A 25,758-nucleotide genomic window follows, 5' to 3' on the forward strand; every position below is an offset into this window, starting at 1 on the left:
AGATAAACCACTCTTCAAGGAGGACAGAGGGTGGGCAGGAGTGACTTCAGGATTAGGGGACACTGAGCCTCCTGAGGACAGGGCTTCCCAGGGATCAGGAAGCTGCCTTCAGCAACATGGAGGGCTGTCATATAGAATGGGGGCGGGAGTGGGGAGGCGTCAGACTTGTTCTGTAGGTCCTGAGAGAGTTGCATAACTAGAAGTACCAGAGAGAGAAGAAACATTTTGGCTCTTGACACGTAACTTTTTTTTTTTTTTTATTGACAAATAACTTTCTTGAAAAACACACCCCCGAGTGGTGGGAGAATGGGAACAGCTGCTTCCTGAACTAGGGATCTCCTCATCCCTGGGGTCTTTAGCAAAGGCAGGCAGCCAGGAACGGGGCAGAGGCCCTTTGAGGTCCTGACCTCTGGCTGGAAGAGGGCCCTGCCTGTGTCTCCCTGCCTCCCCCTGCCTCCTCCTGCCTCCTCCTGCCTCCTCCTGCCTCCCCCGCCTCCCTGCTCTGCCTCCAACACAGCGCTTTCCCCCCTTTCCCCGAGTGTCTCCTTCCCTCTCCTCCAGGCTCTGCTTAAATGTCACCTCCTCTGAGAAGCCTTCTTTGGCCACCCTATCTGTCACTGCCCCATCCTACCCTCTGTCCCCTTCCCCTGCCCGATCACTAACTGAATGTATACTATTTTGGTTGTTTGCTTATTGTGTGTGTTGGGGGGCTAACCCTAGCTACTATTATGTACCATCCCACTGTTTCGATGGCTCAAAACAGCAGACGTTTCCAGCTTGCCCATAGGACATTTTCGGGAAGGTGTTTGACAGGTAGCCTTTCATGAGGTTATTCCCAGGCCCCACCTTCTTCCAGTTTGCAGCTCCACCTTAGGGACCCTGGGACGCCCTCCTGGACGCTCTGCCTGGGTCCTGCGTGGCCCGCTGATGGGGGAAGACAGAGTAGGGGGTACAGGATGGGGAGTACCATGGGAGATTTTGATGGGCCAGACAGGGAAGCGACCAACATCATTTTACCCACATGCCGTTCACCAGGACCTAGTCGGTGGCTGCGGCTCACCAAAAAGAGGCTGGGAAACGTAGTCTCTCTGTTGTCTAGGAAGAAAGGAAATTGCTTTTGGTGAACTCATAGCAACTCAGCTGCATATGTCTCCTATTTCATTGACTCCACGTCATCATCTGCTGTTAAAGGCACCATTATTCTTGGAACCACTAATCAAATTAAACTATAGCTATGCCATCGATTCAAGATACGTTCTGATCGCTAAGATGTTGAAATATGAAAAGAAGGTGTAGCTTTAAGTCACTCCCTGAGGGCAGGGACTTGTCCACCTTGTGCCCTGATCCATCCCCAGGGCTGGAATCTTGGGCACACAGTCGAGGTCCCAGGAATAATCCTGGAATGACTGAGCGAGGGAGGGAACGGGTGAATGGGTGAGGCGGTTTGTGAGTCGCTTTCCGGGTCAAGTATCAGAAGGCCCAGGCTTCTGTCCTATCAGGGAGTCAGAGGGTGCTGCGCGCCCCCCCCCCCGGGCAGAGGAGGTGCTGCTGGGTTTTTGAACAGCCGCCAACAGCAGCTAGGACTCCCCGGACTCTGCCCCTCGCCAGCACCCTTCTCCGCTGCCAGCTTCCACTTTCTTCTCCCTCGCTAAGTGTGACCTTGCTCACTCTCTAGCTGTCCACCTCTCCGTGCTTCTGCCCCTGGAGAGGCAGCCCGGAACCCACACATCTCAGAGGAGAGACTCGTTGGCCCAGCTGGGGAAAGGGGCACACCCTTGGGTCAATCAGCGGGGCCAGCGGGGTAGAACGTGTGAGCCCCCGCGTGAGCACACCCTCACTCCTGTTCACGCCAGTAGGAGACAGAGAGGGCGGGAGTGAGGTGTCAGCTCCCAGGAACGGGGCTAGTCAGTTCAGACAGTTGGTTCTGATAGTGCCTGAGTATGGAGCCCCTTTGCCTGAAAAGGGACTTTCTGGGAGGAAGGGCCCACGCGCAGAGAGGCCTGCAAGTGCACCATTCAGTGGTGGATAAGTAGGCTCCCGGATGGTTGAATGCTGGTAGGAGGAGAGAGGAATTGGTCTTGCTTGTGATGGGGTTGAACGTTTCAGGGACTCGGAGTGGAAGCCATCTCCTGACCCAAATCGGCGTGCTGGAACTTTGGCTGGCTTTTATTTACTGAGCACGTACTATGTGCCAGGCTCTGTTCTAAGCTCTCTTCGTGTTCACTCGCTAATCCTCAAGACCACCCTAGGACATGAATACCATGATGATCATCCCCATCTTGCAGATGAAGAAACTGAAGCAGAGAAGGGTTCGATACCCCAGAAGGGACCGAGCTGGAATTCAAACTCGGGCAGTCCAGCTTCAACCACTGAGCTCCAACATCGTGTCTACTGTGAGGTTTACGTGGCATCTGGAAGGTGCCAGATGTGTTCAGTGACAGTAGGTGGGCGGTTCATACCACAGCCGTGGCTTACTGGAGGGTGAAAATACGGCCATGTCCAAGAAGAGTTCAGATAAATTCACAGATGTCCAACCTCCAGTAGCTCATGGAAGGAAGGTTGCTTGTGTGTTTGGGAGCCTACACTGAACGCGTGATGCTGTCATTCCTCCAGACCCTCCGTTTCATGGTGTTCAGAGCCCAGAGCTGGCCAAGAGGGACCAAGGAAGGACCAACTCTGGGTCCTGCTGAGGGGTCCTCCACTGAGAGGACTGCGGTGAAGCCTGGCCTTTGGCATCGGCCTGTCCATACGAGCCCCTGTGTCTAAGTTACACAGAGCCACACTGAGCTGCCACCGCTGTCCACAGCCAACTGGAGCTCCGTCGGCAGATGGACCTGCCCAGCTGCCCCAGGACGGTGGCTCCACGTCCCCTTGCCTCCCCCCTGCTTTGGCAGGGCATCTCTCTTCTCATTATGACGGATGCAGCCTGGAAAATCATGGATAAAACGCTCCGATTGAAAGGCACTAATTACCCATCATTATTTTCCACGCCGTAATTTGTGTGGAACGAGATTTCAATCAGTTGTCTGGGACCAGCCCGGTTTTGACTAATCTTTCTAAGACAAGATGCTTAATTACAGATTTTTGCCATAGCCTCATGCAGCGGGAGACGGGCTTTCGCTGAAGCCGGTTTGCTCTTGGGTTGTTTTGCGGTCCCGGGTCCCAGAGGGAGGAAGGAGGGGTGTTAGCCAAGGATCCCTGAGGAGTTAAAAATCCAGATAAGGTCCAGACTGTGGTAGTGTCATGCAGAGGCGGGTGGCGGGTGGGCGGGTGGCTGCCGAGTCCCCACTCACTGTGGCTCTCAACCCCGAGCAGCCAGCCAGGCTCTCCAGTCAGGACCTTCCAGCGAGTCACTGCTCTCAAGGCTTCGGTTCCTCCTCTGCGGGTCACCGGGGTGGGCAGCAGAGGCTCTAGGGGGTGCTAGGGCGTCTGTTCAGGAAAACGGGTCTGTTGTAGGAAGACACACAGATGCCAGATTTCATTCGCATAGGAGGGATAAAAATACCATTTATTCAAAGAGGTGATTCAGACTATGTAGGGGGAAAATAATTTGAATTAAAGAAATATGTGAGTTTAACAAAACACATGTCGGACCGCATATGTACAGCATGGGATTGATTATAGCCCTTGTTCTTACACTTCTCACCATTGGTCACCTCACCCTTCCCTCCTTCTCCCTCCCTCCCTCCCTCCCTCCCTTCCTTCCTTCCCTCCTTCCATCTGTCCCTCCCTCCCACCCTCTTTCCTTCCTTCTTCCTCCCTCCCTCCCTTCCTCCTTCTTTCCTCCTTCCCTCCCTCCCTCCCTCCCTTCCATGTAGTAAGCACCCACGAATCCGAATCCGTATTCTAGCAGGAAGCTGGGAGGGCTATTCAGACACGGGGTCCTCCCCATCTTATCCCTCCTTAAGGGCTCCCCTGCATTCTTTCTAAAGGAAGTTTAGCTGTTCTGCTTTCAGGTTCCTTAAAGGGCTGGTTCATCACAAATAAAGCCTTGCTGGAGGGTCTGAGGGTCTGTTATAACGAATAGCTTGGTGCCCCCCGGTTAACGAATTAATTATGGAAATGTACATAAGAGTCTCTCAAGTGTTCAGAAACCATTTTTCTTCTGTATAGTGGATTCCCGTTTCAGGCTTATTTATCCTCTTCATTTGCCTAACGAACCACTTTCCCTCCTGGTAAATGGCAAGTTCCTTATGGAAATAGCCTCCGGTCTCTGTCTGGGGACTTGGCTGAGGGAAGAGCTTTGCTGGGTTTAACCACAGGTGGCCAGAGGCTGAGTTTTCTGGAAGGGGCTTCCTGGGAGGATCCCCACAGCTGGCAGCGTCCACCGAGTGACCGCTCGGCACCAGCTTGGGCTACGCGTTTTGCCTCCAGTCATTTATGCTCACTCAGAACAGCCGTAGGAAGGAGATGCTGTGATGGCGCCCATTTTACAGATGGGCACTCTGAGGCCGAGAGAGAGTGACCTCAAAGTCAACAGCTAGCATGTGGCAGAACTGGGTCATCTGCTCTCAGAGAGCTGACTGGGGTGGGAGGGAGGCCAGGCCTAATCAGATGCTGGTGAAATTGAGGCCAGAGGTGGCTCTGGCCATGTTCCTGTTACCCATGGATCGCAGGGGCAGGGATGCCTCCAGGGCCTCCGACCACTGGCCACTGCTCTTTCAAAGCCTGCTTCGTTGGGGCCTCTGTCCCTTCCCAAAAAGTCAATAGTCATCGACCCAGTTGGGAACTGGGTCCCGCCAGCCACAGATGATGGACTCGATGTGACGCCCTCCTCCCCAGCGTGGAGTGTCAGCCACCTCCCATCATCCCAAGGCTGCACCCGCCCTCCCTCCCTCCTGCCATCTGCTCCCCCCACCGCCCCTCCCCTCCATCCTCCTGGCCCTTGCATCCAGGCCCCCCCTCTGACATCTTCCCTGATCCCACCTCCAACTCCCCAGCTTTCTCGCTCCTTCCTTGGCTCTAACTCAGCCTACACCCCCAGAAACCACGTGCTCCTGGCCCTTCCCTCCACCATTTCCTCCCACTTCTACCCTGTCTGCTCTGACCCCCTGTGTCCAAGACTTGTGCCATTCATTGGCCCAACCCTCTGCCCCCGGACCCCCGGCTCCCCTTCTTCCCTCATACATCTCTGTCAGTGATGCCTGTCTTGGGCGGATATTCCCCCCGGGAACATTCAGCCATGTCTGGAGGTTTGGGTTGTCCTTTCTGGGGGCAGGGAGGGGGCTGCTACCGGCCTCTACAGGGTGGAGGCCAGGGATGCTCTGAAACGTCCCCCGCACACCTAGGACCGGCCCACGGTGAAGAGCTACCCTGCCCCAGGCGTCAGAAGGGCTGAGGCTGAGGAACCCGGAGGTAAGCTGCTGGAGGAGACAGGGCTCCCCTGCGTTGCTGCCCCCGCAGAGTGAACTAAGGGGCCTGGTAAGGCCTGTATGCCCCCATTTCTGCTCTCTCCTCCCACCACTGCTCCTGTGGCAAGCTTCCTTCCTTTGCCTGGACTTCCTGCCCGCAGCCTTCACTCCCTGTGCCACTGGCTTCCTGCACTGAGTGGAGGGGGCGGGGAGGGGAGGGGGTCTCAGCTCTCCCCTCTGCCACCCACACACCTCCCTCCCTCTCGTATGCTTCGGCTCCTTTCTGTTCCTGTGTTCCGGATTCCCGTCAACCCTCCAGCGCATCATTCCCACGCTTTGCAAACTTGATGCCCTGAAAAGTCACACCCAGGCTGCTAAAGCAAACCCATGGGAAAATGCAGACTTCTGGACCCCACTCGCAGGCGGCAGGTTCAGGTTGTGATGGAGGTGGGGTCAGGCCAGGGCAGTCACCCGTTCAACAAGCACCCCAGCGAACTCTGGTCAAGAGTAGACTAGAATTTGGGAGAAACTAACATTTTTTACCTTTTGTATTTTCCGTCTCTCCACCTTGATTTGGTGTTCACTGTTAACACTGAAGGGAGAGGCACCGTATCATTCATTGTCTGCTTTGGGGAGAGAAGGGGGGGATCGGTAATTATCCTGGGTCAGTGGGTAGAATCAGGATCGCCCAGGGCACACTGCAAAGTATGGGTTCCGTAATTTTTATTTTATTTTTAAAAAATTTTAAAAAAAATTTTTAAAAAATATTTTATTTATTTATTTCACAGAGAGAGAGATCACAAGTAGGCAGAGAGGCAGGCAGAGAGAGACGGAGAAGCAGGCTCCCCGCTGAGCAGAGTGTGAATTGTGACTGCTCTAAGTCCCCCTGAGGGCTCTATCCCAGGACCCTGGGATCATGACCTGAGCTGAAGGGAGAGGCTTAACCCACTGAGCCACCCAGGCACCCCGATTCTGTAATATTTAAATGCCTTAAATTCCATCCATTCTTTTTCTTTTTTTTATTGTTTTTAATTTTTTTTTTTTTAAGTAACCTCTAACCCTGGCATGGGACTTGAACTTACAACCCCAAGATCAAGAGCTGCGTGCTCCACCAACTGAGCCAGCCACATCAGCCACCAACACAGCCCTCCTCATCAGAGACCGACAGTTACTGACATGACAACAAAACATTCCTTCTCTGCCTCCCAAATCCCCCAAGTTCAAGTGGATGGTACCACCTCAAGGTGTACCAGGAGGAACCCCACCCTCACACCCTTCTCTACCCTTTGCAGCTGAACTTCTTCAAAGAACTGTCTCCTCCAGCCACAGCAATGTGGCTTCCATCCCCACCATGCCTTGACACTCCCCTGGTGAAGTCCCCAGCCCCCTGACTGCTCACTGCAGTGGACACTTGCCCAATCTGACTTCCTCTGACATTGTGACCACCTGTGACCTGCCGCCACTCCCTCCTCGTTGCATTTCCAAGTCATATGCTCGCTTTTTTTTCTTTTTAATATTTTATTTATTTATTTGACAGAGAGAGACACAGAGAGAGAGGGAAGACACAGAGAGAGGGGGAGTAGGAGAGGGAGAAGCAGGCTTTTTGCTGAGCAGAGGGCCAGACCTGTAGCTCCTGAGCTTGAAAAAACAGGCAGAAGAGTCTGGAAGGAACTTTCAACACAGAAAAGCAGCTGTGCCCTCTGGAGGAAGGTCTTCAGTCTACAAATACAAATGAATGAGCCAGTGAATGAATGCAGCAAGACCAGTGAGGCACAGCAGGGGAGCCCCTATGAGCCTGGTAGACCCCCTGGCCCTTTCTGGTGTTCTGCACACACTTTCTGGTGTTCTGCACACACTTTCTGGTGCTCTGCACACACTTTCTGGTGCTCTGCACACTTGTGTTTGTTTAGTGTCTGCCCTTCCTGAGAGAGAACGAGCTTCCTGAGATTGTGGGCTGTGCTTGTTATGACCGTTCTCTGGCCAGCACTTGGCACATAGTAGGTGCCTGAAATAGGCGTTGACTCTCCCTAGAAAAGACAATCTGGGGTTGGGGGGGCGTCAAAATAATGGTCACAGGAAAGAGAAGTCTGCAAGAATGAGATCCTCTGCAACCCCCCCCCCAACAACACACACAGCTGGGATGCAGACAATAAATTAGTGGCTGGATTTCCATGCAACGTGGAGGCCTGGATCATGTTTGCTTCCTTCACCCCTGGAGTCTCTGAAGATGAGATGATACAAGGCCTATGTGAGGAGGCCAAGTGGGGTGAACGACGTAGGCATTGTGAGGCAGTATTGTGAGGGAAGAGAAGAGATTACTGTAATTGCTACAATCAGTGCTTACATCAGGTGTATCTCCTGGAATCTTGAGTTCTGTCCAGTTTGGGGGAGGGGTGGGGATGGAGGGCTGGGGTCTCGGGGCTGTCTCCCCAGTAGAGCTTGTCACAGGGGGCCTGGGTGTTCCTGTGAGCTGCAGAGCCTAAAGCAATGAGCAGCAGAGAATTACAGATGAAGGGGCCCCTGGGTGGCTCTCCCTGATTGCCCTGTGTACGGGTGCTGCGGGGAGGTACCCCAGAAGTGCACTTGTGCTTACTCAGGCAGATTTTCTGTCTGGATTATGCCCTGCCAGGCTGATGGCTTTTCCTGTGGACATACCAGGGACCTGCCGGTAGATGGGGGGGGAGGCAGGAGGCCATGTGGAACCCAGGAAGATGACAGGGCACCACCCAGAGCTGTAAAAGGACCCAGAGGAGACCCCTGGCTGGGGCGCCCCCTACTGATGTGAGGGAAACACGGGGCTTGCCTGAGAAGCGTCTCGGAGGACTTGGGAACATTTGGTTTTGCACAGAAGACGCCGGAGAGCCTGTATCTTCAAACACGACATTCCAGTAGATAAACTTGAGAGCGGGAGCCTTATACCTATCTCTTATCTTTGCATCTGCAGTTCCCAGAGCCTGATTAGAACCGCCTGTGGGGCAGTAAGTTCCTTGTCTCTGGGCTCGTTCAAATGTAGATGAACGCGACCAGCCCTGGGGATGTGGGCTAACCAGGAAATCATTAGTGGCTTAAGGGATGGCGAGGGCCCCTCCCCATCATGAGATTGCATTTGGTGGGGTGGGGGTGGGCTTTTTGTGTGTGGGGGGGTGGTACGGGGGAGAGGTGGGCAAAGCAGCCCTTCCCTGGGTGCTGACCTGTCCTTTCCTCCAGGGACTGCTCAGGAAACAGGGGCTCGCTCTGAGTATTACTGGAGGTAGAACTGTGGCTGCTATCCAGGGGACCCGGCAGGGCTAAGACCCTCCCTCCCAGCCGGAGCCCTCTTTCCATTCACGGGGCTGTACCGCTGACTTCTCCAGGAACTTTCCTTCCACCTGCTCCGTGGGCATAAGCCTTGGGCTCCTCTTTACCTCCACAAAGCCAGGCCAGGTCAGGGACCCATGGACCCTGAGTCAGCCTCCCGACTGCAGATTCTGGCTGGCCGCGGAGGTCTTGAGTATGGGGCCACAGCTGGGTTTCCCTAAATGCCCACCTTCATCACCCTGCTGTGAGCTTTTCTTGCCCTTTTGTTGAAAGGCTCCTCCCCTTGTCCCCTGACCCCGTGGGAGAGTCACACCTTGCCTGCCTTCTCACACACCGGTGTGGGAAGAGGGACTTTTATTTTGGGAAACATTTGACCCTTCGCAGTGATCCTGTCGTGGTGGTAATGCTCCCTTGACTCTGGGGTGAGGCAGGGATGCTGAGAGCTTGAAATGTAGGGTTAAGAAGCCGCTGCGGACGCAGGGAGCTCATGCCGCCTGTTGGAGACCTTGTCTCTGGGGCCCGGTGGGGCTTGGACGCTAGCCTGCTGAAGGACTAGGATCAGGACAGGAGCCACCTTCCACACGGGCCCTGGGCCAGAGGCAAACCCCAAGGGGCAGCCTTTTTCACCAGCCCTACCTCTTGCCCTGGCCAAGCGCCTTGCTAGGCATCTCCAGTCCCAATCTCAGGGATGGTGACTGGCACATGGGGAAAGCTCCCAGCTGGGCTTACCAGAAGCCCCAGTGAGGCTGGTGAGATGGGTTATCAGGTCACCGCACCGAGGTGTCTGGTCCCGCGGCCGCACACCCAGACTTTCCCCGGTAGCCGCCATGGGGTCTTGTCGTGCAGGGAGGTCAGCCAACTATTTTGTGTGAATTGTGACTGCTCTAAGTCCCCCTGAGGCCAGCAGTGTACAGAGAGCCGGGGTGCCCGGTCTGAGGTTGACTGATCAAAGTTTCCTGTGTGGAATCAGAAGGTTCTGGGAGGTAAAGCCAGAATCTTGCTCTGGGCCGCGCAGTGTCCTGACCAGTTGACCTTCTGGGCCAGCATTTTTATCTCCCCAAGGCCTGAGCACAGAGCCCCTCCCAGCCACCCCGCCCACTCGGTGCCCGGAGCCCCAAGCTAATTCCTGGGGCGGGTGTCACACCCACCGCACCCTCGGTGGAGCTGACTTGCCCGCGCTCTGTGTGTCCCCAGGCTGCTGAACAGAATGTCTGCGGACGACCGGCACCTGGGCTCCAGCTGCGGCTCCTTCATCAAGACGGAGCCGTCCAGCCCGTCCTCGGGCATCGACGCCCTCAGCCACCACAGCCCCAGCGGCTCGTCCGACGCCAGCGGCGGCTTCGGCCTGGCCCTGGGCGCCCACGCCAATGGTCTGGACTCGCCGCCCATGTTCGCAGGCGCCGGGCTGGGCAGCACCCCGTGTCGCAAGAGCTACGAGGACTGTGCGGGCGGCCTCATGGAGGACTCGGCCATCAAGTGCGAGTACATGCTCAACGCCATCCCCAAGCGCCTGTGCCTCGTGTGCGGGGACATCGCCTCCGGCTACCACTACGGCGTGGCGTCCTGCGAGGCCTGCAAGGCCTTCTTCAAGAGGACCATCCAAGGTGCGTGACGGTGGGGCAGGGCCAGGGCGGGAGGGGCGGGGATGCCCTGTTGGCGGGGGCGACGGGAAACGGGCGGGGGGGGGCGGTGGGGGAGAATGCCCGCCAGCTGCCGGGTCGGCCGGGCACCGGGACAGCAGGGGTTCCATAGGGTCTCCCCCCGCCTCTCGGTTTCCCTTTCGGGATTCCAGGCAAGACTCGGAACCCCAGGACTGTCGTGCAGACGGCAGACATGCCTCTGTGGCACCCCAGAAAACCCAAAGGAAATCTGCACAATCGCCTCACTGTGCAGCATCTCTCAGTGGTAGGGGGAACAGCTGTCGAGGGCGTGTCCCTAAAAAGTTGATTTTGGGGGAGAAGATTGTGTTCTTGGCCCTGCCATTCCAGACCCCTAAGAGAAGAGTTCCTCATTTTGTTTTTGATTCTTTCCTTTCTTTCTTTTTTGGTTTTGTTTTAAGAGAAAGAGAGAAAGCAGGGGGGAGGGCCAGAGGGAGAGGGAGAAGCTCAAGCAGATTCCCTACTGAGCACAGAGCTGGACCCGGGACTCTCTTGGGAGCCAGAGATCAAGACCTGAGTGGAAATTGAGAGCCCCTGCCTTAACCGACTGAGCCTCCCAGGCACCCCTGTTTTGATCTTTTTTAATTGCACAAGTGAAACACGATTTTCTTAGTTGGGAGTGTCAGGCCACCAGAGCAAGGGAAACCCACTCACCCTGTCTGGTCCCAGCGTGGCCTGTCTTCGAGGGCTTTTTACGTGCATGGGTGTTACCAGCTGATTCGTGTTCTGATGGCCAGGAGGGCGGCTGTCTCTCTTAGAGGGTCCATGAGTGATTTATTCCTATGAACGTGTGCAGGATCCCTGGTGGGTGCTTTCTGTAAAGTCATCCCAAGGGTAACGGAGGCTACTCATGGGTCCACCCTCACAGAGCTATTGCCAAGTTCATGGTACAGGGGCTAGCCCAGAGCAATAGCCTGTGCGAGGTAGGCAGACTCTTAAAGCAGCCAGTCATGGGTAGAGCACTCACACCTTTTCATTCCGTTAACTTTCCCTTGAGCACCTACTAAGCACTAGCCCTTGTGCTGTGGATAGAGTAGACAAAAGCCCTCCTTGTGCATGTAACTGAGGTGAGCTGATGCCATTTCACTGGGATGGAATTCGTAACCTACTGGACAAAACCCGGGGGGCACCTATCCTGCCCTCCTGGTCCCGCCTGGCTGTCCTGAGGAGGGTGTCCTCCCTCCCCCACGTCCCCATTTCACTTTTGAAAGAGTCAGGTTGAGCTTTTCTGGGATGACTTGGCCGTTTATTCATTCAGCTATTTGTTGAAATTTCCTGTGATGATGTATTTATTAAATCCGTGGAGGCCCTTTGTGATGGGTCACATTTCCAGTTTACCTATTAGTGGAGATTTGGGATGTAGACTCTCCGCCTGGGTCCCTGGGTCAGACCGCTCTGTCCATTACACGCTGAATGCCCCTGGGCCTGCTGCCTCAGTTTCTCCATGGGTTCCTGTCCTCCTCAGTAAGGTGAGATACAGTCTTTCCTTCCTCCCATAGAGATGTTAAAAGAAGAGTAAGTGAATCAGTATGTACAAAGCACTTTGACTCTTACCCGGCAGCTTGTAAGTGTGAAATCAACGCTTCTAAGTACTATTTTCACTTTCGCGATACCACTTAGGACATACTCCTAAGACAACAGACACACAATTTATCTTACTGAGCTAGCTTTTGTCATGACATCTATTTAAATAAAGCCGTGTAATTATTTTGACTTAGGATTTAAATTATTTTAGCTATAGGTAATGGTTTTTCAATGAACCCTCAAAAAAAAAAATGGTAAAAGTTCAATCATTGCAGAAGAGTAAAGCAATAAAAAGTATGTTTTCCTAAAGCCCCAGACTCTGGTTCCTCATACGTTCCCCAGAAGGAGCTGTGACCCACAGTGCTTTCAGCAAATATTTACTGAGTGTGTTACGTCAGGTGCTGTGCTCGCCTCCAGGGCTGTGAATGAACGCATCCCCGTCCCTGCCAGCTTCAGACCCTTGAGTCTGGGAGGAGGCCCTGGAAACTCTATTGGAAAAGCACTGTGTGGCCACTCTGAGTCTCCTGCCTCCGTCGAGGTTGAAAACTTCCGGTCCGAGAGCCAGTCAGTATCACTGGATGTTTGACAAACAGATGTTTACATGTTCTTCCCCCTCAGGAGGTGGTCTCTTTAGTTTGGATTCTTTGGGGTCAGTTGAAAAATAGCTTTTTTTTAGGAGACTATCCTGTTTTCTTCACTTCGTATTGCTCTTAAATGAGGAGGAGGGGTTCTGGATCACATTTTCTGAACATAGAGGCTGGTGTAGCCTCAGCAGAGGCCTGGGTGCTGAGAATGTCAAGAGCCCACATAGGAAGGATTTGTAAATAGTCTTAATTATTTGTTCCACGAAGAGGATAATGATCTTTTACCTAGAAGTCAGAGGACAAACAGCAGCATTTAGTACCGTCAGGGCTGAACTGCTCTTGCCTCTTTTCTTTGTCCCAAGTCCTTGTTGGTCTTCTGAAGCAGGAAAAGGTTTCTGTCTAGAACAGGGAAGAAGTACCCTGTAAAGCTGATGGCCTCTTTGGGTTTTTTTTTATTAATTCTTTGTGTTAGTCTAACATCGATTTCGACTTTGTTGTTTTGGGACGTGATGGCTATAGAAAATCTGGGAACATGGAGAGGGGAATGTGACCTATTGAATGATCTCAGGGGCAAGTGGGAACTGTGTGCGTGTTCTGAGTGAGGTATGGGCTGGAAGCAGGAGAAGGAGACATGGCACCTGGCCTCCAGACCCTGCAATCTGATGTTTAGACCACGTGAGTCTGTAGGCCTGGCCTTGGGCTCCAAGCCAGTTTATGGTCCCCTAAGTACCTACCCCATTTAAGGAGGATATTCAGGCCATTGAAAAAAAAAAAAAGTCTGATCATTTGGACTGAGGGTCTTCCATCCCGGAATGATCCACTCACGAATTTATGTGGATGCTTGGAAGCCCTCAGGCTAATGCTAGCTCATTTCCCACCTCCCTCCTTAGACACTCCGGTCTCTTAGTGCTTATCCCAATATGGGAAGAAGTTTATAGAAACAAGGATGTCATGGTAGACTTAAGGAAAAAATTCTCAGGTGCCTATTTCTTTTCTTTCCTTCCCGCTCTTTGTTCTTTTTTTCTTTAGATTTTATTTATTTATTTATTTATTTTTAAAAAGATTATTTATTTATTTATTTGACACAGAGAGAGAGATCACAAGTAGGCAGAGAGGCAGTCAGAGAGAGAGGGGGGAAGCAGGCTCCCTGCTGAGCAGAGAGCCCGATGCGGGGCTCGATCCCAGAACACTGAGATCATGACCTGAGCTGAAGGCAGCGGCCCAATCCACTGAGCCACCCAGGCGCCCCTAGATTTTATTTTTAAGGAATTAATCTTTCACCCAAAGTGGGGTTTGAACCTACCGCCGCAAGGTCACTTGTCACAAGCGCCACTGACAGAGCCCACCAGGCGGTTCTGTAAGTACTTACTGAGCGCTCAGGTGCTGTGCTGGGTGCCGGCGCTCAGCCAGGAGTGGGCAGAGCCTGGAGAGGTGGGTTCAGCACAGCCTCCAGGCTGAAGCCTGCTTTTGGCAGTCAAGTTGGATTAGGACGCAGCCCCACCTGTTCATTTACGTAGAGTCTGGGGGCTTTGGTGGGGCAACCTGTGGATTGAGTAGTTTCCGTGGAGACCTTCTGGCTCCAAAACCTAGAACATTTTACTGCCTGGCCCTTTATGGAAACAGTTTGCACTCCCCTGTGTGACAGCACTGAACAGGGTGGGCACAGCCCTCTGCCCTCAGGGGGCTTGGAGTCAACAGGGTAGTGCCTGGTCTGCCCCATTCTCTGCCAAAAGGGCATTTGTTGTCAGTGCTGAGATGTGATGATGACACCCTGAACAGATGAACTTAGCCACAAAAGAAGGCACCTTCCTGAAGGGACGCGCGGAGGCTCCCCAGCAAAGGAGATAATCGTCAGCCTGATTGAATTTACTAGCATATCTAAAGAAAAAAAAATGTGCTCATCATAGAGGATTGATCCGCCCCAGAGGCACAGAAAAAAAGAAGGCAGACTTTGGCCAAGGCACCACCGCACTCCTAGGAGTCAGTCTGGGGATGGACTGATGTCATCATGATTAACATCTTTCTGATTCGGATCTAGTTCCCCTGTAGGTCTTCTGCTTGGAGTGAACTTGGCTGGTTAAGCACACCAGTTCCTCCTTGTACTTGACTGTACATGCCTGGGCTTATACATCAGGTTTTGGAATTGGGGCAATGGGCCTGTGCCCCTAAGAGATGGCCCCTCTCTGGACGATGATACTGACCTCACAGTAAGGAAAACCTCTGTGACAAGTGCCAAGGTAATGAGGTGGCCTTTGGGGGAGTCTCCTGGGGAACTTTTCCAAGCTGGATCCCCAAACCTTGAGAAATTAGAAGATGCCACCGACCTGCCTACTCTCCCTGCATCTGTGGTGCCTTCTATCAACTGATCGCCTGGTTATGGATGCTGCTGGCGAAGGCTGGGAGAGGTCTCCTACCCGGGCCTCTCAACCTCCTCCCCACTTCCTAGGGACCCTCCTACCCCCTATCTCCTCTCTCTTATCTTCTCACTTTCTAGTCTCTTCCTGCCATCTGCATTTAAATACCTCTAGTATTCCTGTCTAAAATGAAAACAAAACGGCATCCCCATCCCCTGATGCTTCTGCCTCCAGCCCTCATTACCTTCCTCGTGCCCAGTACATCCTGCCCCATGTTCCAGTTGCCTCTGGAGTTAGATGAGTCCCACTTCCAACTTCCAAAGCTCATGCATCAGCCTTCCTGTCGTGCTCCAGTGCCTTTGGGACCTAGAGAAATCTCCACTTGGGTGTCCCAGAAGCCCCCCAGATGCAACGAGTCCTAAACAGAAGCTGTGTTTAGAAGCTCAGGTGTTCCTGTGCTCCAGTCGCTGCTCCCTCCCCAGCAGGCCAGAAGTGGGTTTTAGCTTTTTTAAAATATTTTTAAAGATTTTATTTGTTCGTTTGACTGAGAGAAAGATCACAAGTAGGCAGAGAGTCAGGCAGAGAGGGAGGGGAAAACAGCTCCTTGCTGAGCAGAGAGCCCCATGTGGGGCTCGATCCCAGGACCCTGGGATCATGACCTGAGCCGAAGGCAGAGGCTTAACTCACTGAGTCACCCAGGTGCCCTGTGGGTCTTACCCTTAACTCTGCTTCCTGCCCCCCATCCCAAACTAACATCCCAGCCACCGCTGCCGGTGGAGTCTCCTTCTTCCTTCGTGTCCCCTGCCTGGATGCTTCTCTCCATTTGCCCCAGTCCATTCCAGGCACCCACTGACCACTGACCACGGTAATTTCTAGTCTGGTTTCCCAGCTGCCAGGCTCAGCCCTTCCCAGTCTGCTTTTTTTTAGTGCTGCTAGGGAGACGGTTCTGAACACACATCTGAACATGGCACTCGGCTGTCTTGCTTGTGGGTGGATGGCAGCTCCAGAACGTGGCTGAGGATGTCCTCTGGGATTGCCCCACGCTGACCCGGTCACCTCAGCCCCCGGCCACTTTCCTTTGCAGGCTGTGGGCCAGCCTGACTGCTCTATTTTCCAGTTCCCGGAACTGGTTGCATGCCATCGGTTTCTACATGTCACACGTAGTTGTCCCTTTATTCTGCCTCCCCCAACCCCTGGCCCCTACTTTCGTCCCTTAGGTGTCCAGTTAACTGGCATTTCCTTCGAGAAGTCTGCTTCCTCTTCCTCTGCTCATTTGGCATAGGGCACACCCCTCCCGGGCAGGAATAGGGTTGTATTTACTTTGATTTTTGCTGAACCCCACCTCCTCCAGCAGTGCCTGGTGCCTAGAAAGTTCTCCATGCATAGAAGGCAATCCCTGCAGTGATTCCCCCCACCCCTTTCCCAGGGAGGAGGAACCAGAGAAGTCTGGCCAATTTGCATGCACAAACTTGCAGGGATCTGGATAAACTAGGCCAAGGTCTACTTAAAACAATGTGTTAATTTTAGTTCTACTCGTATATTGAGAATCACATTTTGTAAAACACTTTTTTTTTTTCTGAAAACTTTTCCTTCTCACATTTCGTGAAGCAGGGTTTATCAAACTTTTTTTTTTTTAAAGATTTTATTTATTTATTTAACAGACAGAGATCATAATTAGGCAGAGAGACAGGCAGAGAGAGAGAGAGAGGAGGAAGCAGGCTCCCTGCCGAGCAGAGAGCCCGATGCGGGGCTCCATCCCAGGACTCTGGGATCATGACCTGAGCCAAAGGCAGAGACCAAACTTCTCACACGGACCTTTGACTAAAGTGCCTTTGCCTTTTCTAGGGAGTTCTTGGGTCATTTAACCCAGTTTTTTAGAGCACACTGTCTTTCCTTCCGTCTTGCTTACTTGAAATTTTATGAGCAGAGAGGGGCTTCTGACCCTGAAAATTTCACTTTGAGCTGTACGTCCGGTTCCCGGACCATTAGGACAGTTGTTTTTTTGTGTGTCGATTTACAGTCCTGATTTCCACGACGTTTTCGCTTTTGGCACTCAGCATTTGCAACCGTGAGGTTCTGTTCCTAGGAAGAACCACATTTGGGTGACGCTTCTTTATTCCCTTGTTACTGATTCAGTGGGCTGGCTGACTGGCACTGGTTGAGGTCTCCTTGGGGCCGTAGGCCTGTCCTGATGTTGGGTCAGTCTAAAGCGATGGTCACGGACCCTCTAGATGTCACAAAGGCTCGGATCATAAGAATTTCTTTTCTAAAGGACAGTGTTTGTTTTCTAAAGGACAGTCACCTGCCTTGCATGTGAGCTCATGAAGCAGTTACTCAGTTCTGTGTTGACTGTTGACGGAGTCCCAGCCACTGTGCTGGGAGCTGGGGATAGAGCCTGGGGGGTTGCCAGCTGGGGGGTGGGGGAAGGGCAGTCAACATGATAACTCGTAAAGATTCATCATGACACCCTCAAGACAAAGTGCTGGGCACGAGCAGGACCAGTGATGAGACCAGAGCGAGTGGGCAGAAAAGGTCTGATTTAGACGGGATTTGGAAGGGCCCTGCTGAGGAGGTGACTGTTAAGGTAAGGCAATGCACATGGAAGAGTCCTGGGGCCAGCCCTGGAGGCAGAGGAAACAGCAACTCATCTCAGGACCAGAAAGAAGGCCAAGGTGTCTGGTGGGAGGGAGGCCGAGGGAAGACCTGGAGGGTGGGGGGCATGGGGTGTGCTGCGCTTGGACTTTCTCCGAGGCCAAGTGGAAGCCATTGATGAATACATTGCTGTGGGAAAGGTGCAGCCACCCTTTACCCTTTCCTACATCCCCAGGGCATGTGGCCAACTTAGCAGGTCACCTGACTCCCTTGGGCAGCTCCTGGGTCTGTGACTTAAGATGAGGAAAGCAAGAAAGAAGCTCTGGCAGCCTCTGCTTCTGTTCACTGGTGGTCCAGATGCAGGCTTAGAAGGAAACTCCCCCAGGAAGGGGGCAGGGAGATGATTGATGGGTTATCCTGGCTTGGACCACCTCCAGGCCTTTTGTCCTGGAGAATGAACCTGGGGATCCCAGGGGACACGAGCTAACGGGGCTGCAAAGACAGAGGTAGCAGTGAGTGGGAGTCAGGAGCGGGTTGCTGTCCCCAGCCCTGCCCCTGACCAGCCAGCTGACCTTGGGCGGGGATTGGGTCCTCTGGTCTCTTGTTTCCTCATCTGTACAGAAAGAGTCTGGAACCGGGGCACCTGGGTGGCTCAGTGGGTTAAAGCCTCTGCCTTCAGCTGAGGTCATGATCCCAGGGTCCAGGGATGGAGCCCCGCATCCATCGGGCTCTCTGCTCAGCGGGAAGCCCGCTTCCCTTTCTCTCTGCCTGCCTCTCTGCCTACTTGTGATCTCTGTCTGTCAAATTAAAAAAAAAAAATCTCTTAAAAGAGTCCAGAACCCTGCGGATGCTGTGTGGTGTGCAGGGCACTGGGGCACTGAGGGGAAAAACTAATCACTGTTCCTCTTTGCAGAGAGACAGGGCCAGGGTGCAAGTCAGGTGAGACAGCCCAGTCAGGGCAGGGATGGCATCTGGAAGGCTGTGCAAGCAGGGGTGACCCGTGAACACGCCTGGCAGAAAGACGTGGAAGTGGGGCCCAGGGAGGGCTCAGGGAGGTGGGGCTCCGTGACAGAGGACAGACGGGGAAGGCAGCACGAGGCTGGATATCACAGGGCTCCCTGGGCTTTGTGAAGGAGGAGTATAGTGTTCAGGGGTGGTCTCACCTGGCTTAGAACCCCGATTTGACAATTCCTTCCTTGGTCAACTTGGTCAGCTTGGTCAAGTTAATTAGTTTCTCTGGGCCTAATTTCCCTGTCAAGGAAATGGGATTAGGGGGCTGATCAATGGTTTGTGCCACTGGAATGTCCTTGCAGAGTGCAGAAATCAAACGAGACCTGCGTGTCAAGTCTTCTGCTCGGTGCCTGGGGTATGAGAGCCCTTAAGTCCATTTTGTTTCTGCTGCTCCTGTTCAGCTACCGGAAGCCACTGACGGGATTTTAGAGCAGGGGATTAATCCCATCTCCTTTTGGTGGAGGGAATTCTGGCAAGATGGTTGGGGAAAAAGCTGGGTGAAGTAGGAGAGCTTATTGCCTAGGGGCAGGCGGTCGGGTCAGGAGGTGATTTTCATAGTTAGTTTAACAGATCCACGTAATCACGCTGCTGGGGGCATCCAAGTCAGCAGGGGCAGGAGGAGTAAAAGGAGAGGTTAGGCCGGAGAAATTTTTGGAAGTGGATTCAGTATAAAGAGAAGAGTGGCCGGATTGAGACTGACCCTTGGGTTTTAATTTTAGGCTGCTGTTGGGGGCACGGAAACCTAGAAAGAATTTTCCTGGTGGAAGAAGGGCCAGCTGGGAGGTCAGGGTCATGGACAAAGTTTGGGACGTGTTGAGTTGACCAGTTTACTAGTCTTACCCTGGAAGAGTTGGAAATTGGGGCCTAGAGCTCAAGAGTGGAATTTGTGTAAGGTTTTAGAGGCTAATGAGATCTTCTAGGCAGAGGTTCTCAAAGTGTGGTCCCGAGACTAGAAGCCCCTGGGAACTTGTTGGAAATGCAAATTTCTAGCCCCACCCAGGCCTCTAATCTGAGACTGGGGTAGGGCCCAACCTTCTTCTGTAATATGCCCTCCAGGAGAGCTTCTAGAGAAAGCTCTTCTGAAGGGGGGGGGTGGCGTAGTGCGAAGGAGCTGGTGAGAGGAAGGGGAGACTGAGCCTTGGAAGGAGACTGGGAAGCCCCGTCTTGCCCAGTTGTAAGATCAGTTTCCTGCTATAACTTCTCTGAACCGGGCTGTGCGCTGGTCACCCCCGTTCCCCCCGCCCCGCATGCATATCAGAACTTGCGGAAAGAGGCCAGCGACCATGGAGGAATCCCCGTGCCCAAGACAGTGGACATTCTTTCAACTCCCTTATTAGCCGAGAGGACGACTCTGTGGAGGAACACCAAAACAATGACTTTGATCAAAAATGACTCAGGAGAGTCCCACTCGGAGAAGTTTTAGTGACACCTTTAATTTGTTTTTCCTTTATTTTCTCTTCCGTGTATGCACAGGAATACTGTATGATCAAACCTCTATTTCTTTTTTTTTTTTTTTTTAAGGTTTTATTTATTTATTTGAGAGAGAGAGAGTGTGAGAGAGAGCATGAGCGAGGAGAAGGTCAGAGAGCAAAGCAGACTCCCCATGGAGCTGGGAGCCTGATGTGGGACTCGATCCCGGGACTCCAGGATCACGCCCTGAGCCGAAGGCAGTCGTCCAACCAACTGCGCCACCCAGGCGTCCCCAAACCTCTATTTCAAGCTCAAAGAGATCTCACAAGTAAAAAATGAAAATGCTAGTGGCAAGGGAGCATAGTCAGTCTGATGGGAAGATTTCCCTTTTTTCTTGATGCTACGTAAAATAATGGTGCGGTCTTCTCGTAGAAGCACCGTAGAGTCAGTGTGATGAGAAGTGATAGGAGACCTTGCGTGAGTCCCTGAAGGGGGAGGGGAGGGAAGATAAAATCAAACAGAGGGATTTAAGAACGAGGTGTCCTCCTGCAAGAAAGATTGGGGACGGGATACCTGCAGCATTTAGCTGAATTCTAAGGTTTTCTAGGTGGAGGTTCTTGGCTTTCAATTTGTTTGCTTTTTCCCCCCCTTAAGATATTTTTTTTTTTTTGTTGTTAAATGGAGCAGAGGGAGAAGGATACTCTCTGCTGAGCAGGGGACCCCCCCTCCCCAACGGGAGGGCTCGATCCCAGGACCCTGGGATTGTGACCTTAACTGAAGGCAGATGTTTAGCAGACTGACCGGTAGGAGAGGGCTTGGAGGTTCCGTGGGGGTTTTGCCGAGCGTACAGATTGTGGGCCCCCAGGTTGGGGAGATTAGGATGGACAGGTCAGAGGCAGTTCGATGATAAAGAGTTGGCTAGGCTTTGCCTTGGAGGTTAGATTTCATTCTTTACATAATAAGGAGCGGTTGGGCAATTTCTTGAGCTTAATTCTTAAGTTAATTTGTAACTTCTATCAAAATAATATATGTGTATAGTTTTTTTAAAGTACAATAGAAGTGTCAGTCCCCTCATAGTCCCTGGCCCTTCACATTGTCTCTCCTCCCCTCGGGATCTGGAGGTAGCCCTCCAAGAAGAACTTCCTCCTGGCATTTATTGTTGTAGCTACTAATAGGATTTTACAGCTACGTTTACTGAGTTGGAAGTTTTGGCATTATTTCTTGACTCCCTATTATGGACACTAAGAATTAGTTCCAGTTACACAGCCCATTCCACACACACACACACACACACACATGCGCGCGCGCGTGCACATTTCCCATCTTTCCATTGTTGGAATATGGTTGCATCACGGCTCTCGGTTCAGTTGCTGACTGCTAGTTCCTTCTCCACTTGTCCTTGACTCTTCTCCTGGGTTGGATCCCCTGTTTTCTGGATCCAAAGGCACAGGGGAGGTAAAATTGTCGAGGTCTTGAAGTGTGGAAGTGTCTTGACTCATTCCTTCAGCCCACCCATGAGATGTGTATCTTGGCTTGGTAGAAAATTCTGGCTGGAAGTGACCCATCCCCCGCCCCATGACACCATTGCTGGTTTTCTTGGTTTCCGGTGCTCCCCTCAAGAAGCTTGAGTCGTCCTTTAGAGACTGGATTTTGAGACCTCACTGTTGCACACGGTTCTGGGTGCTGGGGAAGCCTCCGTGAACAAAGCAGAGAAGAAACAAGAGACGTAAATGTGAAGTTGGGCAATGAGCGCTGGGAAGAGAAAGTGGCAGTGCTCACAAGGGCGGGGTGTGTGGCTTGGGCCTTTTTTCCCTTGTGGGTTCAGATACGGTGACTGATCTTACACTCCATCTCCTGTTTTTGACTTGTTTTTTTACTCTCCCTGAAAAATTTTTCTTTCTTTGTTTTCTCGGATTGAAATTTTACGGTTAAAGACTGTGTAGTAGGTTGCAGTTTTTTATTAATTATTTACTTAATTTATCTATTTCATATTTTTGTTTTGCGGTAAAGAGGCACATACAGTTTTAAGAAATAGTCTGGAAGGGGCGCCTGGGTGGCTCATTGGGTTAAAGTCTCTGCCTTCGGCTCAGGTCCTGATCTCAGGGTCCTGGGATTGAGTCCTGCCTCGGTCTCTCTGCTCAGCGGGGAGTCTGCTTCCTCCTCTCTGTCTACTTGTGATCTCTGTCAAATAAATAAATAAAATCTTTTAAAAAAAAAAGAAGGGGTAGAAATAGTCCAGAGAGATCCGGTAGACCTTTCACCCAGTTCCCCCTAAAGATAACATCTTACTCAGATTTTACCACTTGTACACACTGTGTGTTCTTTGCAATTCTACGCAATTTTATCTCCATGGACTCCTATGACCATCACCATCAGATAGAGAAAATCAGATAGGGAAGGGCTATAACCACCTCCCTCTTTCTCCCCTCCCTGACCCCGGGCAGCTACTAATTTGTTCTCCACCTCTCCAGTTCTATCCCGATCTTTTTTCATTCATTCTTCTGAACTTTTACTTTTTTTCTGGAAACTCCTACCTACTCTTTAGGTCTTGGAAATTTCCACCACCCTCCCCTCCCTCTCTCCTTTGATTTCTGCCTTTGTGATGACTTCCTCTTCAGGCTTTTCTCTCTTGAAAAGTTCTGGTGATTCGATTCTGAGCTTGTAGGATCAGCTAGGTGTCTAATGCTAACATCTTTTCTAGCCTGTTCCCGATGGCTTGGGTTTTTTGTTCTGTTTTAGAGTAGTTCCTCAGCTCTTCTGAATATTTTTATATATTTTTTAATTTCTGTGAACTCCATTTTATACTTTTTTTAACCCTTTGTTGCACGCTGTTCTTATTTCGTGAATGCAGTGGTGTTGTTTTTCTTCTCAAGTTGATAGTATGCTGATGATTGCTTTGTGAGCCTGTTTCTACTGACTACTTTGTCCTGGTTTCTTTCCACGTATTTTTCCCTCATTTATTTGTTTTGGTTAGTCTTTCATATTTGAAGTCTTTTTTATGAATGTATTGGTAATCCTTGGCTGTCTGTCTGTCTGTCTTAAATGCAAAGAGGGATAAAAAGAAGAGAAGGAGCTTTCCCTTGGTTTATCTTTATCTGCCGGTCTTCTCTCTGATGCTGTGCAATCTCCCAGGGGAAGAGCCCTATAAATTCCTACCTTTGGGTGAGCGATCGAGTGTATAGACTGCTAGAATTCTGGGAGTAGGCCTGCAGGTGGACTGGATGGTCTCACTCTCCAGTCATCCTGTTTTCAGCCCCTTTTGCCCATGGTGGAGTCTGAGTTCTTAAGTCTAGAACTTGACTTTCTCATATTCCCCAGGGATTAAGCTGGCTTCTCACCACTTCTCACCACTCCTTGGTGGCCACAACCCTACCAAGTACTTGGTAGCTAAGTACTCCCTAAGTACAGATTAGCAAATTCCCCTGTTTCTGGCCTTTACACTCCATTAAATCTTCTGTATCTTGAGTCATCACTGCCCGAGGCTTCTGAGGTTCTGCAGTACAAATGCTTTGTCAGTTAGAGCTCCTTCTTTGGCAGCTCTGGTTTTTTGGGGTTGGTTGGTTGGTTTTTGTTTTGTTTTTGAAAGAGTACCTGGGGGGTTGAGAGGGAGAGGAGAGGCATAGAATCTCAAGCAGGCTCAGCACAGAGCCTGCCTTGGGGGTTCAACCCCATGACCCCAAGATCACGACCCAAGCCAAAGTCAAGAGTTGGACACAACCAACTCCACGAGGTGCCCCTAGCTACTTTGGTTTTCGCTTCGTCCATTCTTTTGCGACCGTTCTCACCCCCATGCTGCCATTCAGCATGCCAGGAAGGGGGAGTTCTGCACAGGAAAGTTGTTAACTTTGCTCCAGGGGTGGTGTCGGGGGTAAACGGGAATGGGACCTGGAGACAAAGGCGAGTGCATAGACGTGAGGTTAGAGGTGATAAGTGTGGGTACTTGCTGTGGGCAGAGGGGAAGGAGGGATGTGACTTGAATTGAGTAGGATGAGAAGGACCTTAGGACTGAAGGAGGGGGAAGAACCCAGACTGCCTCAGTTTTTGACCTAGACAATGGGGCGGCTTAGTGATCCTTTTGCTATGTGATCAGGGCCACAGTGAGAGGAGCAGACCAGGTGCGGATGGGTTCCGTTGAGGAAGTGTGAGGAACCCGAGGGACTTCTGAGTGGAAATAGCCAAGAGGTAGGTGGAGGCACTGTCAGCGGGAGCCAGTGGCGGGAATGAGATCAGCCAGCCAGCAGGGAAAGAGGAAGGGAAGGGTATGGAGTTGACAGTGGGAGAAGAAAAAGAGAGTCTGGGTCCCCCAGAAGAGAGAGAAATAGGGGGGTTTAACCAGGTGACTGCCATCCCAGCCCTTCCAAGCAATGACCTAAAATGGGGATCGTTCAGGCTCTGATGTTAGCCAGAAGCCTCTGAGACATGCGTCCCCCCAGAGCCCTGTCTGAGCTCTGCGGCACCACTTCTGAGTCCTGGGAAAGGACTGCCTGCTGCCTGCAGCTGCTCAGGGACAGCTGATGGGGATGCCCTCGGGGTTTCCTTCTGAGGCATAGGATCAAAGAGACCTGATGGTGGGGATTTCCCCTCCGCCTTGAGGTCAGAGGTGCGGCGGAAGTCCAGGCCAGGTTCCAGGCATTCCTGCCTCCCCTCCACACCACAGGTGCAGGCACTCCAACTCCGAGGTCATTACGGGTCTTGAGGTTCTTGAATGTCAGAACGGATGGCTAGCCTCATGTCTGGCACCTAGGAAAGACTTAGCCTGGAGTCTTCTGCTGAATTCACTCGGGCAGCCCTGCTTGCATTGAAAGTAAGCACAGTTGCCTTGGTTCCTTGTTTGCCCACATGTTTCCCTCACTAAGCCCTTCACGTGCATTCTGTCCCTGTATCACACAGCTTTAGAAGGGGGAATGTGCTGTGCCCATTTTACAGATGAGGAAAGGGGCCCAGAGAAGTTCAGTAACTTGCCTGATGTAGTGTCTGCCTGTGTTAGAACTCCGGATTTATGCCAGCCACTGACTGTGTCCTTGTCCTCTGAGAGCCCACCTCCAAGACGCTCCGCTTCAGCTGCTGCTGATGGTGTGTGTTTGGGTGTATGTGTCCACGTACGTACCACAGAGGCTCCTCCCTGCTCCCCAAGCTCTCCTACACGGCCCTCCAGAGACCACAGGAATTCTGATGAATTAATCTCATCACTTTATCAAGGAGGCACTTACAGAAATTACAAGGCAAGGCCACCAGCCTGGCTTTGCTGGCAGCCAGCCGCTGGGGCCATAAAGCAAATTGAAAGGAACAAAAATAAATAAATAAAATTAGAACACTCTCTCTCTCTCTCTCTCTCTCTCTCTCTCTCACACACACACACACAACCCCCGGGGTCGAGACCGTTGCTCAGATTCTGGTTGTGAACGCTCAGTCCTCTTGTCCTGGGAGAACACCAGTGCCAAATCAACAGACTTTGATCGACCCCCTGCTGGAGCAACAATCCTGCCATACCTGGGACCCATCCTCCTTCAAGGGCTGACAGGCTGGCTGTGCCGCCGAGACCAGGGGAGGTGAAGGGCTAGAGCACATGGGCAGACTCCCAGGGCTGCAGGAGTTACCTGGCCAGGTGAATGCAGGGCCGCGACGGGCCCCGAGAGCTCCCGGCACAGTGGTCCGGAGCGAGACTCGAGCCAGACCATCTGGGTTCAAGTCCTCGCTCTGCCTCATGCTGGACTCTGCTCACCAGTCTCAGCTGTGAGATGGAGGGAAAAAGGCGTGAACTCCAGAGTTGTCGGGAAAAGGAAAGAGGCCGCGCAGGAAAAGCAGAGCTGTGGCTGCTCCACGAGGAGCTCTTGTCCACGTGGGTGGAGGCACCTGGAGGGCCACAGGTGAGAGGGGGAGCAGCAGCAGCTACGTAAGTGGGTCCTGGAGGTGTAGGCCACCAGGTGAGGAGGCAGAGGGAGCTCACTGGGATTGTTCTGGGCTGCTGGAACAAAGG

General features: G+C 52.2%; 1 protein-coding gene across 1 annotated transcript in view; it reads left to right on the top strand.

Annotated features, from left to right (window-relative positions):
- The first annotated feature begins 9,802 nt into the window (after positions 1–9,802).
- ESRRB (estrogen related receptor beta) overlaps positions 9,803–25,758 on the top strand; it is a 55,740-nt gene continuing 39,784 nt past the window's right edge. The window contains exon 1 of the mRNA XM_044229586.1: positions 9,803–10,252. Within this exon, the coding sequence (XP_044085521.1) occupies positions 9,856–10,252 (397 nt within the window). The 5' untranslated portion in view covers positions 9,803–9,855. The remainder of the gene's footprint in view (positions 10,253–25,758) is intronic.

This window comes from Neovison vison, chromosome 13, assembly GCF_020171115.1.
Source record: "Neovison vison isolate M4711 chromosome 13, ASM_NN_V1, whole genome shotgun sequence".
NCBI lineage: Eukaryota > Metazoa > Chordata > Mammalia > Carnivora > Mustelidae > Neogale > Neogale vison.